General features: G+C 37.7%; 1 protein-coding gene across 1 annotated transcript in view; it reads left to right on the top strand.

Moving 5' to 3' along the window:
• Positions 1-13,396, top strand: part of LOC109079777 (calcium/calmodulin-dependent protein kinase type II subunit gamma-like) — an 81,645-nt gene that overhangs the window by 65,376 nt on the left and 2,873 nt on the right. Inside the window, exons 15-23 of the mRNA XM_042734856.1 lie at positions 4,602-4,642; positions 5,093-5,179; positions 6,487-6,531; positions 8,025-8,079; positions 9,383-9,487; positions 11,375-11,518; positions 12,515-12,590; positions 12,917-13,011; positions 13,100-13,346. Coding sequence (XP_042590790.1) covers positions 4,602-4,642; positions 5,093-5,179; positions 6,487-6,531; positions 8,025-8,079; positions 9,383-9,487; positions 11,375-11,518; positions 12,515-12,590; positions 12,917-13,011; positions 13,100-13,332 — 881 coding nt within the window. The 3' untranslated portion in view covers positions 13,333-13,346. The remainder of the gene's footprint in view (positions 1-4,601; positions 4,643-5,092; positions 5,180-6,486; positions 6,532-8,024; positions 8,080-9,382; positions 9,488-11,374; positions 11,519-12,514; positions 12,591-12,916; positions 13,012-13,099; positions 13,347-13,396) is intronic.

Below are 13,396 nucleotides of genomic sequence, written 5' to 3'. Positions count from 1 at the left end.
CCATGTAACTTTAACAATCATCTAGCTAGCTTTTAACCCTATAGTTGTAAGAAGTATTAAAGCAGGTTTAGTCATCTAATATGGGTCGAATCAATGAAAGAATTGTTAATGCTACAGGACAGATATGGGTCATTCTCAAAAATGTTGTATTTTTATATTATATTATATAACGTTTCTTTAAATAATGTCTCTCAACTCACATATTATTTAAATAATGTATGTAATACAAAGTAAATTATACTTGTGAAATTTTTAATTAAAAATTAAAATGAACTGCTCAATTTGGTGGCCAAATCTCAGTTTGCTGTAACTGTAAATTTCATGGAAGTTTTTTTTTTTTTAGCTTTTTTTAAGAAAAATACTCAGTGAAACTATTTTCCAGTATTTAATAAAGTCTTCAGTTACATAGAATGATTTGAGTGGGATTTCTTTATTTGAAATCTTTTTCTTGACTGATCAGTGTTTGTTACCATGTTTTGAGAATGACTCTTATAGTGACATTTGAAGTATTATAGCATTTGTTCAGCTTTCAAATGGTCTATTCATTTATCCGTCGGCATAAATCAGCTCTTTATGATATGCGTGAACAAACAGTGTCCCCAGTTCAATTTACAAACAGCGGCTCTAGGCAAAACAATCCTATCAAATCGCAGCACTGCATTCATGTTAACGATCGCCACCATGAGACCCACCATCACATTATTGTCTGCATGGAGTAAAAAATGCAAATTTTGCTGCTCCTTCTTTGATTAGACTTTCTCTTTTTTTCTCTCTCACTCTCTCTCGCTCTGTCTCGGTTGAATTGCTTCAGCCCTTTTTGGCTCCCTCCTTCCCTGCTGATCAGCTTACTGGTGTTTTGTGCTATTGGGTTAAGTAGCATTTAAGTGAAGTCTGCTTTAGCTGCAGATATAGGACCCCGGTCACGAGTCTGTGCTCTCCGCCTCAGACAGAATAAAGGGGTTTGGAGGGGATGGAGGTTTTTAGATCGGTGTCCTGTGTCGTCAACTAAAGCAGACCCTTGCAGCCTAGCCAAGCCACCATTGCCCTACCACTCTCCTTTCAACTCTTCCTTCTCCCCTCGCCAAGAGCGCAGGGGCTTAACCACATGGACGGGCAGGAGCGGGGTTGGCTTGCTGCCAGTCGTCAGACCCCATGTAGCCGGCGCAAGGGTCCGCTCAGCGCCAGGTGGTCTTGCGGGGAAGGAGGCCCTCTGGAGGGCAGATGGACAACACTGTTAACAGTGTCTCTGAGTCAGGAGAAAGTGGAGAGGAGATCTCTGGTTCCAGTTGTGTTGTCTGATCAAATTGAATTGTCTCACTCTTACCAAAGGGTAGACATCGTCTGTCAGTTTCATTAAATGTCAGCCAGCTGCCATTTTCAACAAGCTGCATCTGAGCAGCTGTCAGCGTTGTGAGAATACTTTGTATGTATGTAATGGTCAAGGGAGAACAATTAAGAAAAATTGCAGCATCTGTTCAGGTCCTCCAGGATTATAGAAACCTAACAAGAACCATTCGCTGTATTACTGAACCTGTAAAAATGTAGCGTTTCAGTTGTTGTGGTTGTTAGTTATAGGTTAGAGTCTTCTCTTACTATTTCTGCAGTATGTATATTATACATGATTCAGGAGCACTAAAATACCTGTCCGTTAGCATTCCTATTATTGAAGAACAAAACCGTGTTGCTGCTGGGAAAATGCACTTTTGACTCACGGTTTAAACAAAATTGTTGAAAGTTTTGATGTTCTGACATAAGATTGAACTAAAAATTCCAATATTGTTTTATTTTAGTTCTGTGGACTATATTTGTGACTTCAGTTAACACAGAAAATCCCATTGGAAGGGGATTACTGTAGACATTTTTATTCTTTTTTACTAATTGAAAGACAAGTCATGGAGTTTAAAGTTGTATTTAACCTGGAATGTTCTTTTGAGCCGTCCAATCAATGCTCTCCATCAGTTCTTGGCTTCAACTTGTACTGTAAGTGTTTATAACTCTTTATATTCTGCTATTGTCAAGCCAGTCCTCCAGTTGATGTAAGATGTTAACCAATAACCAGTAATGACATTTCATCAATGTTTCTTCATTCTTTAAGAGCTTTTCATTGTGTGACCAAGATAAGATTTACTGTCCAATAGATTATGAAGATAAGGCATGTTATTATGTCGGCTGTGTTGCCTGTAAATCTCTAATATATCATTTGTTGCTTGCACACGTCTGATTTAAAGTTGTATTGAATCTTTTAATGGCTGTCGTAATGGATTTTGCTAGTTCAATATGCTGTCTCAAAGACCTTTTCACCTTATGAAGCCTGAAGCATTATTTAATAGGCGTATGAATATTTAATCCTTTGAGTCAGTTATTATTATTATTTACTTATTCATTCAGCACATCGTAACATATTAAATTTGAAAATAAAGATTGAATTATTTTGCTATGATTATTTGACGAAAAAACATGATAAAGTGTTAAGATTGCTGATTTGGATTCAGTGGATATTTATAATGAAAAGTAGCTCAAGAATTGTGCACTTAATGCATTATGCAGTTTTTAAATTCTGTAGTCATTGCATTGAAATTTGATTTATCTGTTCGCCCCTGTTATTTAAACTGCAATAGAATGCCACTTGGTCTTTTTGAATATTATTGTGTAATCTTTAAATCATTGAAGGCTACTGTACTGTTTTGCACTTTGTTTGAAAATGATTTCTTCCTACTTCTATAGTTTATTTCCACTCAGCATCAGTATGACTGCAGTGTCCTGGGGTCCCAAATCCATCTGATTATTGCGCTGTATAACGGAAGACTACTGACTAAGCTTTCCCAGTCCCAGTCTGTGAATCCTATGAGACATAGTTAGATATGTGAGAGAGTGGAATGGTAATGAGTCGAGGTCTAGCTTCATCAGTGCATTGCATTATGGGACTCGTGGTTTAATCCCGTTGGCACTGCATGGCTGACCGTATGGTGAATTGCATCCACCACCAGCACCTCTCACCTCATCCTTAGTGAAGCATGAAAGCAGGCCTGCAATGCAAACAATGCCTGCTATCGTCCAGCTTGTCCTCTCTGCAACTAAATGGTTTTTGTTTTCTTCTTAACCTTGCCATCTTTTCTTCCCATTTGTTTATGGAAGGTAAGCCGCTAAACAGGAATATCGAATGTGAAACCCGAGTTTTTAGTTATTTTTTTCTGTTATTGAGGTTTTACAGGCCTTACACAAGTCATTTGATTGTTCTCTGAGGGATTCTGAAGTGTATCAGGGGTCATTTCCCTTACACTGACTCAAGACCTCTCCAACATGCCCTCGGGAAATAACAGTTGCAGTTAAAGGAAAAATCAATTGCATACATTAGGCATGATTTTTACCTCATTACACCTGCAGCCGCAAATGGAGAATAAATGTATTCTCTTTATCTGCTCTCTGACTGGTGAAAAATGGAATCAAGTTTGTGCAATTGGTTACTTTTAAAGGGGTTATATCATGCATTTTTATCTTCTTCCGCACTGGGGTTATCTTATGCTAGTAAAATGTTAGTAAAGTTTTTTTCCCTTTTTTGCCACCAGAACTGTCATAATTTAGGTAATATCTATAATTTCATAATTGTCCACACTTGCTCTGAGCATTACAATTAAGCAGAAATTATTTTGTTTTTGTGCTGCTGTTGCTTTAAGAAACACCCCCTCAGATGTGAACTCTTATAGATTTTACATGCATTTAAGAATACACTACCGTTAAAAAGTGGGATTTTTTTTTTTAATGTTTTTGAAAGAAGTCTTTTATTCTCACCAAGGCTGTATTTATTTGATCAAAATTATAGTAAAAACATTAATATTGTGAAATATCGTTACAATTTAAACTTTTATATTTTATTTTAAACATTTTACATGTAATTTATTCCTATGATGATAAAGCTGAACGTTCAGCAGCCATTACTCTAGTCTTTATGACCCTTTAGAAATCATCCTAATAAGCTGATTTCCCATTATTATCAATGTTAAAAACAGTTATGCTGCTTAATATTTTTGTAGAGACCTTTTTTTTTCTTTGAATAAGAAGTACAAAAGAACAGCATTTACTTAAAATAGCAATCTTGTTTGAAATGTCACTTTTTGTGACTTTGGCACTTTTGACATCTGCAGCTTCTTGTTTCTACTTTCGTTTCTACGTTTGTTTCTTGAGTTTGAAATTACAATACGTTTTTATACAGTACACTATTTCAGTGATCTCTCTTAAAGATCAAGGAAAATTGATTCAAGATATGACCCCTTTAAAGTAAATTTCCCTATTTTTTTTTTTTTATTTTTTTTTGCGGTAAGTTATTTATTTATAAGATACTATCACCTTCATCTCACAAAGCTTTATATGTCTTTGGATTATGATATATATAGATCTGTGAGAAATGTCTCCTGTGGTGAAAAATGATGCTAGTCAGCATTACCTCCCAAACCCTGAATGCTAATGAATGACGGAATGCAAGCCAGCAGTTTGTTAACTGTTTTATATGGGGATTTATTTGAAATATGTGCAGATGTGAGCATTCTGTCAGTTTTGTCACTCACACTATATGTAGTAATTTAGTCTTTCTCTGTTCCCTACAGCATGCAAAAGTTTACTCAACAAAAAGGCAGATGGAGTCAAGGTAAGCCCACAGATGTTCCTTATATACCTACTTTCTCCTGGAGATTGAGACATTTTAATCTTTCCCACAGTCTTTTAAGGATCCCATCTGTACCAGAGCTTTCCATTAATGGGTTTTAAACTAAACGCCACTTTTTAATAAAACCATATTGCTACAGAAGTCTTGCGCTCTGAAGTTATTTTAAAAATTAGTAGTTGTACAACCCATGTGTTCCCTGAGCGGATCTAGTTATCAGACTGTATTATACTAATTTAGACACAATATTCCACGAAATGTCTATTAGTAATCGGTGCTTTCTCTCTGAATGATGGATAGCTTTGTAGAGTCATCTTCCTGGCGTATGCTATTCATCTGTTGTGATTTCTAACTACCATGACGATCGGCTCCGATCATGTCCCTAGTAATGTCTTCTCTCTGAAAAGGAAGTTGTATCTGTCCTCTCTATTTCAGCCCCAGACAAACAACACTAAAAACAGTGTAGTGAGCGCTGTAGTGAACGCCATGAAAGAAAGCAACACGACCACTTCTACACCGATGGTACCTATTCTACATTTAACTCTTTTTGTAACCCATCTACTCATCTGACCGTATCCCATAGTACATGATCAAGTGTTTGCAATAGTGTTTGGCGGATGTCAGATGTTTCTGAAACTGTTTTGCATGTACTAAAAATACCTCAGACCTGTAGATTGCTGTGCACTACTGTGTTTTTGGGAGGGCTCGTCTCCTCTCGAAGCACATCTGGTACACATTGTGGTGTTTTATAAACATGTCATTAGGAGTGATTTGTTCTTGCCCAATAGCTGCTGGTTTATGTCCTTCCTCACTCTTCTTGTCTTTAGTTTGCCTTTGTAGGCGTATTCACACCTCTATTACAAGTACAAACAGAATATAGTCATCGAACGAGACTGTCTGTGACATTTAACAGTTAACTCTACATGTAATGTGGTGCTCAAAAATAACCAGTAAGACAAGAATTTGAGCCAAGCCACAATACAGAATAGAATAAATATATGGATTTCGGCAAATAACATGGTAATTTGTGTTGGAGTGCATAAACCAGTCACAGTAAAGATGCAGTATCCCACACAGAAAGCTGTCAGCCGTTTGGCCGTGTTGGAAACTAGCAGTGTCCCCTGGAGGTTTAAAAAAAGGAAAGTGGATTGACACTTCACATGGGCCTTGTTTGCTTGACTGCCCAAATAGCTGAGCAAAGAGCATTCTGGGACCTCCAAAACGATCCATTAAGAGCACAAGTTAACCCTCGACCCCTCCTGAGGCCTCAAAATGCCTCTGCAGTGCTGATGGACAGCTAGCAACCACTGACACATACAAGGCAACAGAAGCGGCAGTTGGAATAATATGTGAAATGTTCACTTTTTTGAGGGTTCAATTGGGTCACAAAATTTTTGTGAGAATAACTGGAAGTTGATCTGAGGAAAAACATTGTGCATATAATCCAGAAATTTCTTGACTTCAAGGTGGTCCTCCATTCCTGTGGTTTCAGCAGAATTTCAGTTGAATTTGAGAAACTGCATCTTTAAATCATCATGACGCATGCCATTTCTTATTTTTATAAGTGTACGTGTGTGGTCGGTTTGTTCTTTAAGCTCATCATGAACCCCAACCTTGTGTTCATTTCCTCATAAAGTAATTTAGATCTATTTAGATCATTATTTCTTTATTTGATCTCAGAATCCTCAATTTGTGTCTTAGCCAAGACAGTCACAGCAGCTTTAAAAGTGTGTGTGTGTGTATTCCTGCAGGATGTTGCGTTTAATCAGATTGTTGTGGATGAGTCTTACTACTTTAATCATGATGTAAAATCTTGTTAAATTTTACAGGAGCCACAAACTACAGTTGTGCACAACCCTGTCGATGGACCCAAGGTACATTTTTCAAGAGCATTTGCAAAAAGGATGGAAAATCGATTCACAAATTGCACTTTTGCAGTGTTTTTCTAAATTAATGTTGACTGATCGAATGAAATGCTCCGTATTGGATTTTAAAATTTAGTTAAATTTCAGTATTATTTTAGTATTATTAACATACTATTATAGTTTTATTCATATTTTGAATTAGTTTATATTTTTTATAGTTGTTAGAGTAACTGTTTTTGTAATTTATATCATTTTATCAGGATTATTTTAATTTCAGTGCACTTATTTCAAGTTTTTTTTTATGGTTTTGGTTTAATTCATAATAATAATAATCCTGCTAATATTGATTATTATAAAACTTGCAAAAGATTTGTGAGCCTTCACTGTTGCAAGATATTATAGGGATACTCCACCCCAAAATGAAAATTTTGTCATTAATCACTTACCCCCATGTTGTTCCAAACCCGTAAAAACTCAGTTCGTCTTCGGAACACAATTTAAGATATTTTGGATGAAAACAGGGAGGCCTGTGACTGTCCCATAGACTGCCAAGTAAATAACGGTGATAAGTTCTATAAAAGGTATGAAAGTCGTCATCAGAATACTCCATCTGCCATCAGACGTGCAATCTGGGTTATATGAAGCGATGGGAACACATTTTGTAAGCAAAGAAAAAAAATAACGTCTTTATATAACAATTCCTCTGTGTCTCTCCATATCACCGTATGCTGTGTATGCTCTTCTGTATCATCCGCGCCACAAGGATGTGCTGTTTCTACGTGTTTTAAGTTTTGATTTGAAAGAAAGCAGTGCATCCTTGTGGCGCGGATGATACAGAAGAGCATACACAGCATACAGTGATATGGAGAGACACAGAGGAGACTGTTGACAAAGGAATTGTTATATAAAGTCATTATTTTTGTTTTCTTCACTTACAAAATGTGTTCTCATCGCTTCATATAACCCAGATTACATGTCTGATGGCAGATGGAGTATTCTGACGATGACTTTCATACCTTTTCTGGACCTTGACACTGTTATTTACTTGGCAGTCTATGGGACAGTCACAAGCCTCCCGGTTTTCATCCAAAATATCTTAAATTGTGTTCCGAAGACGAACTGAGGAACAACATGGGGGTAAGTGATTAATGACAAAATTTTCATTTTGGAGTGGAGTATCCCTTGAAAAATGAAGATGTATCAATCATTATTTTGTAATTGTTCTCTTTGAACGAAAAACAAGTTGAATTGTGGGTGGTGGTGGTGTTATTATTATCATTATAACTCAATATATTAATGTAACATATTATGAAAAATGTAAGTTTAACTTAAGATTATCAAGAATCATTCTTAGAATCAAAAAACTTGTTGAATCATGAGGGTCCTAATTCTGGAAATATTGTAGAGACCATAACTTAATGCTGCTAATCATTACTTTTCTTTCACGTCTCGTGTTTCGTTTGTCTTGTATGTTTTTTGTCTGTCTCTATTTCTGTCCCCAGGGCTCCACAGAGAGCTGTAACACCAACGAGGAAGAGGATATGAAAGGTAGGAAAGGTACACAGATCTTCTCTCCTCTTCTCTGCATGCCTCCAGCACTGTGGCGTTGCAGCTCCCAGTGCTCGTGTCAGAAGAGTAATCCCTCTCCTGTCCGATCACAGTACCGAAACACACCAAAAAGCCTTTGATTAAACAAAATACATGTTACGTCAGTCAGTATCTGTCTGAAATATTGAAACGTGAGGCTGCGGTGACACCTGAGGCTTTGTGATTTGAAGACAGGGCCATGAACGCACGCTGCCGGACGGACAGGAGGGGAATTACGGTAGAGGGCATTGAGACGGGGTTAGATGGATTGTGATTTACATGTTTAACATGCATGATGGCACAACCCTTTGTGTTTTCAGCTAAATTACTAGCTTAGAGATAGTGAAGGTTTACCAGAGAGGTTTAGAGTTTACAATATTTAACAAAGTAAATGAGGGCAAACTCTTAAAAAAATGAGTGTATTCACAAACATTCCTGTTGGGATGGGATTAGATTTCTTTGAATTTCAAGATAGACAAAGAGAGACATGATCAATTCAAACTGAAATAAATTCAGTATAAAATCTTACCTGATGTCCTCAGGGAAAACTAGTCCCATCTAAATAGCATCTCACTCACACAGTTTGTCATTGTCACACAAATGAGCCAAGTTCAAATGAATTGATATATACATGCACACATCGGTGTCTCAGTAAGGTTTCCTTGTAGATTTTGTGCGTGTTTGTGTGTGTCCTGTGTTTTTCACCCCACTTATTTAGATGTTTGTTGATGTGCCGTGTCTTGTAAATTCATTAGCATGTTGTGAACCGGCGTGTTTTTCCCTAAGGACTCTCGCCGATACAGTTTTCTGTCACGAAAAGGGCCAGGCTCGAATTCATTTCCTCTCCTTATTCACTCCGGGCCTTGACGGACAATAGCAGCTTAAAGAGTCTTATCATTAGCTCCGTCATGTCTGAGGTTAGGTGATGAGGACAGGAAATTGGCGCGGAGCCTGGAGAAACAATTTCTGAGCGCGCTGTTGTCCAAGCACAACAAACACGACTCGGCTTCACCACACCCATAGATACAGACCTGTGTCACACCATCTCTCATAACTCCACTGGAAAATCCAGGATCATCACCTGTAGTCCTGCTCCCATAAACACAGCTCATCTAAAGCATCCCATCCAGCGTCTTCGTGCCCGTTAAGCTATTCAGTCATGATGAAGTGTCAGCATTGGTGTGGTGTTTGTTAGTGTGTTTCGGCTGGTGAAGGACATGAGAGATGTGTGTGTTTTTCCTCCTGGTGGCGTGTGGTTTTGGGGCTGTGCCAGCCGAGAGTGCGCAGGGAACGAGCAGTGACAGTGCCGTGATGAGTCAGTGCAGTGCCGGGGAAGAGCTGCCCGCTCTGGTGGCTTCACCACAGGGCTCTCCTGCCAGTAAGTCAAGATCCTCTCGTACCCCCTGGGCACCTCCCTCCTCAAACCTTCAAGTCGAGACCTTTTTGCCCCCCTCCCCCACCCCCCCACAACTCCAGCCTTTCTGCCCTTTAGCGTACTATCATAAGGGTCACTTGCTTTCTGTGTAGAACAGTACTGTTTTCTTCTCACAAATGTATTCACCCCCTGATGCATGCTGCTCAACTATACTATTTCCAGGTCTATTATGTTGTAAAATGGCCCTTTAGTAACTAGATTGAACATTTAGATGTTCTGCTGCTGATTTTTCCTACATTCTCCTTCCCAACTTGTGACTGAAGTCTCGAACCTTCCCCTTTCAAAATCGTAATTAATATGCTTTTTTTGCACATGCACACAAATTTTAATATCCCACATCAAAGCTACATAACTTGCTGGTTAATAATACTCCATATAGTCTCTGATGTGTTGCTTACCCAGTCCTTCTGAGTAGCTATTCTTTTATTTGTCCTGTTTTCATTCTGTTGAATTATAATGCTTGTTTTAATTGTAATTAATTGTATTCTGTTTCTTTAACTGGGTTTTTAATATGACCAAAACCATTTACATACACTACCGTTCAAAGGTTTGGGTTCAGTAAGATAATATAATTTTTTTAATGAATTTATTAATACATTAATACTTAATCAGCAAGGAGCATTAAACTGAAGACTTGTACACTGTTAAATGAACTTCATATTCATCCATAAATCCTGAGAAAATATTACCACAAAAAAATTTAAGTTGCACAACTATTGTCAGCATGAAGAAATCTTTCTTAAGCAGCAAATCAGCATATTAGAAGGATATTAGATTTATGAAGGATCATGTGACACTGAAGACTGGAGTTTGAAACATTGAAAATAGAACACTTCGCAATAGAGACTTAAATGAAACCCCTTATTTTTAATTGTCCTCTTGAAATAATGGTTTTGGTGATTTTAAAAACCTAAATAAAATGTAGAGATCATTTGTTAGCTATAACACAAATACAGCATATGCATAATACAAATTAATGTCATCAAATGGGATGTTCATTAAATTACTGAAAAGCACACATTTTAACTTAACACTTATTTTTTAACTTACAGTTGGAACTGACGCCAATGAGGCTTTTGTTAATTGGCTGACCATAGTCATGAATAATGGATAAAATAACAGCAATGGAATAAGAAAAAAATTGACTTGATTCTGTGTCCAAGCCAGAAAACGCTCACATAGGACCTCATCCACACCTGCTCTCGCTTCATTTAACATCTGTCAGCATCTGTCTTTCACAATTTCCTCCTGTTCCCTACTTCATGCATTCTGATAAATTCATTGTCTTTCAGCATTTTGACTTGTTTTGAACATCAGATTTCCTTGCTAATCTTTTCTTTATCTTTTCCATTCTTTTTAATTTCGTCTCTTTATTGTAAATGGTAACACTGTTTATGAAGTACAACAAAAGAACTATATTGTTGAATCGTTTATCCAAAAATGTCAATTCTATCATGTTGTTCCAAACCCATATGAATGCTTAAGGAGAAATTTAGCCGAATGTTCACGCTGCTCATTTTCATAAAAAAGTGACTGTGAGGCTGCAAAAAGAATTTAAAAAGCTGTTGAATATACTATGTAAGTCATATAAGCCACTTCTATGATACATTTTGGAGCTCCAACATCCATCATGTAATTTCATAGAATGAAAAAGAGCTGCATAAATATTCTCCTTTTTTTGTGGAAGTTTGGAACATGAGGTTGAGTAAATGATGCCAGTTTTAATTTTGGGCTGTGATGTTGTTCTTCATACTCGGTGTGTTCATGCGTTCCTCTGTCTTTCTGCATGCATCATCACCTGTGTTGCGTGTGCTGCGTTGTGTGTTGCAGCCGTCCCCGTGCATGACGTTAAACACTTGGCATGGAACAGTTCAGAGCATGCCTCATGTCCAGAGTTAGAGCGCACTCATTCTGGCCCCTGTGCCTCAGCCCACGGGGTCGGCGGTTTCTTGGCGAGTGTGTCCGCAGCTCAGTGTAAGTGTGTGGGGTAGACCAGGACACACACACAGAGGATGTCAACAGGAAATCAAATTCTTCATACAATAGAACGTCACAGTGGGCAGTTGATATTGTGTTAGTCAAGGTTGTGACTTGTCGGGTTGATTTGCAATGGAGAACTGTTAATCCAAATGCATATTTCCACACACATATACAAAGGCCTATTCACATTGAGCTTTCACCACAAACATTCAGATTTAAATTAATGCATTTCTACTGATCCCATAATGCAATGTGAGAAAATTCACGCTCTTTATAGTCACATTTTTTAATTTTCTCTGTGGGGAAAAAAGGTGTGTTCAAGTCATATCAGAATTAGTGTAATTATGAAGTTCTTGTAAATGTATGAAGTTCTTTTAAACATTTTAGCACTTCACTGTAAAGTCAACACAGAAAATAGCAGCAGATTTAGCAGTAAAATATATTTAAGTAGTTCTTTCATTAAAATTTCTGTTCAATAATTGCAGCCATTCCCAAATATCTTAATAATGCTAAGGCATCCAGTACAATTTATTGTAGGTAGGAGAGTTGGATAATAATGACTAGTATCCTGCTAAATAACTTTAAAGTTTATTAATAATGACTTTTTTTTATTGTAATTACACACATTCTTCTTGGCATTATTAGTGTCATAGAAATGCATAATGAATACCTCAGAGTAGAAAGTCCTATTTGTAAGCTAGTAATTGCAGTAAATATGGAATGGTGTGAACGCACCAAAACTCACCAACTAATAAGATATAAGCTTTTGGGTCATGTGACCAGAACTGGCATCATCAGTACTTTGTTTTTGTTCAGGTAATTTTTTTGGCACTTTTCCTCTTGGTGTCAGTAGGCCTTAATATGACATTATCACAGGTATCTGCTCTGTAAGCAGTGTATGTTATGCTTATTAACTTCGCTTTTCTTTTTTATCATTTCATTTCCTCTCCCTCCATCATCCCTCATCTTTCCTACATCCTGTTCGAGTAGCTCGTAAGCAGGAGATTATAAAGATCACGGAGCAGTTGATCGAGGCTGTCAACAATGGAGACTTTGAAGCATACACGTAAGTACAGCCCACCTGCACTTGCTTCAGCTTGTTTGTAAGAAAACTGTAGGTCATTGTGTGAATATGTAAGGCTTTAAGTGGATTTTGTATTCAAATGAACAAACAGTCCTATAAAATGTTGGTCTGAACAAACTGAAGTCCCAGACTGACCCATCGTCTGTGAACAGATAGAGATAATATTATCTAAAGCCCTGAAATGATGGAGATATCCAGTCATATATGTTCACTCTGAAATTAAATTGTCATCTCTTTTATGTATTTTTTATGCTATATGATTATCTTTCGTTATGTGAACACTCTTTTCATATTCTTGTGTACCACAGAAGAATCTGTGACCCCGGTCTGACCTCTTTTGAGCCTGAAGCTCTGGGAAACCTGGTCGAGGGCATGGACTTCCACAAGTTCTACTTTGAGCACTGTGAGTCATGTTTAACTATGTGTATAATTACACTTTGATCATATGTATATCTGTATTCAGATGCAATCCATGTGTTTGACTTTTTCAGTGTTGAGTAAGAACAACAAGCCTGTGCACACCACTATCCTCAATCCTCATGTTCATCTCATCGGGGAGGATGCTGCCTGCATTGCGTATATCCGGCTGACACAGTACATCGACGGCCAGGGCCGCCCACGTAGCTGCCAGTCGGAGGAAACACGTGTGTGGCACCGCCGTGATGCCAAGTGGCTTAACGTCCACTTCCACTGCTCAGGGGCTCCAGCCGCCCCCTTACAGTGAACCGCACAGGACGGGTAAAAACGTTTTTCTGTCATTTAATATCTTCATTTAGAAATGTATATAA

The sequence above is a fragment of the Cyprinus carpio genome, chromosome B12, assembly GCF_018340385.1.
Source record: "Cyprinus carpio isolate SPL01 chromosome B12, ASM1834038v1, whole genome shotgun sequence".
Lineage (NCBI taxonomy): Eukaryota > Metazoa > Chordata > Actinopteri > Cypriniformes > Cyprinidae > Cyprinus > Cyprinus carpio.
This window is presented reverse-complemented; position numbering and strand designations above follow the sequence as displayed.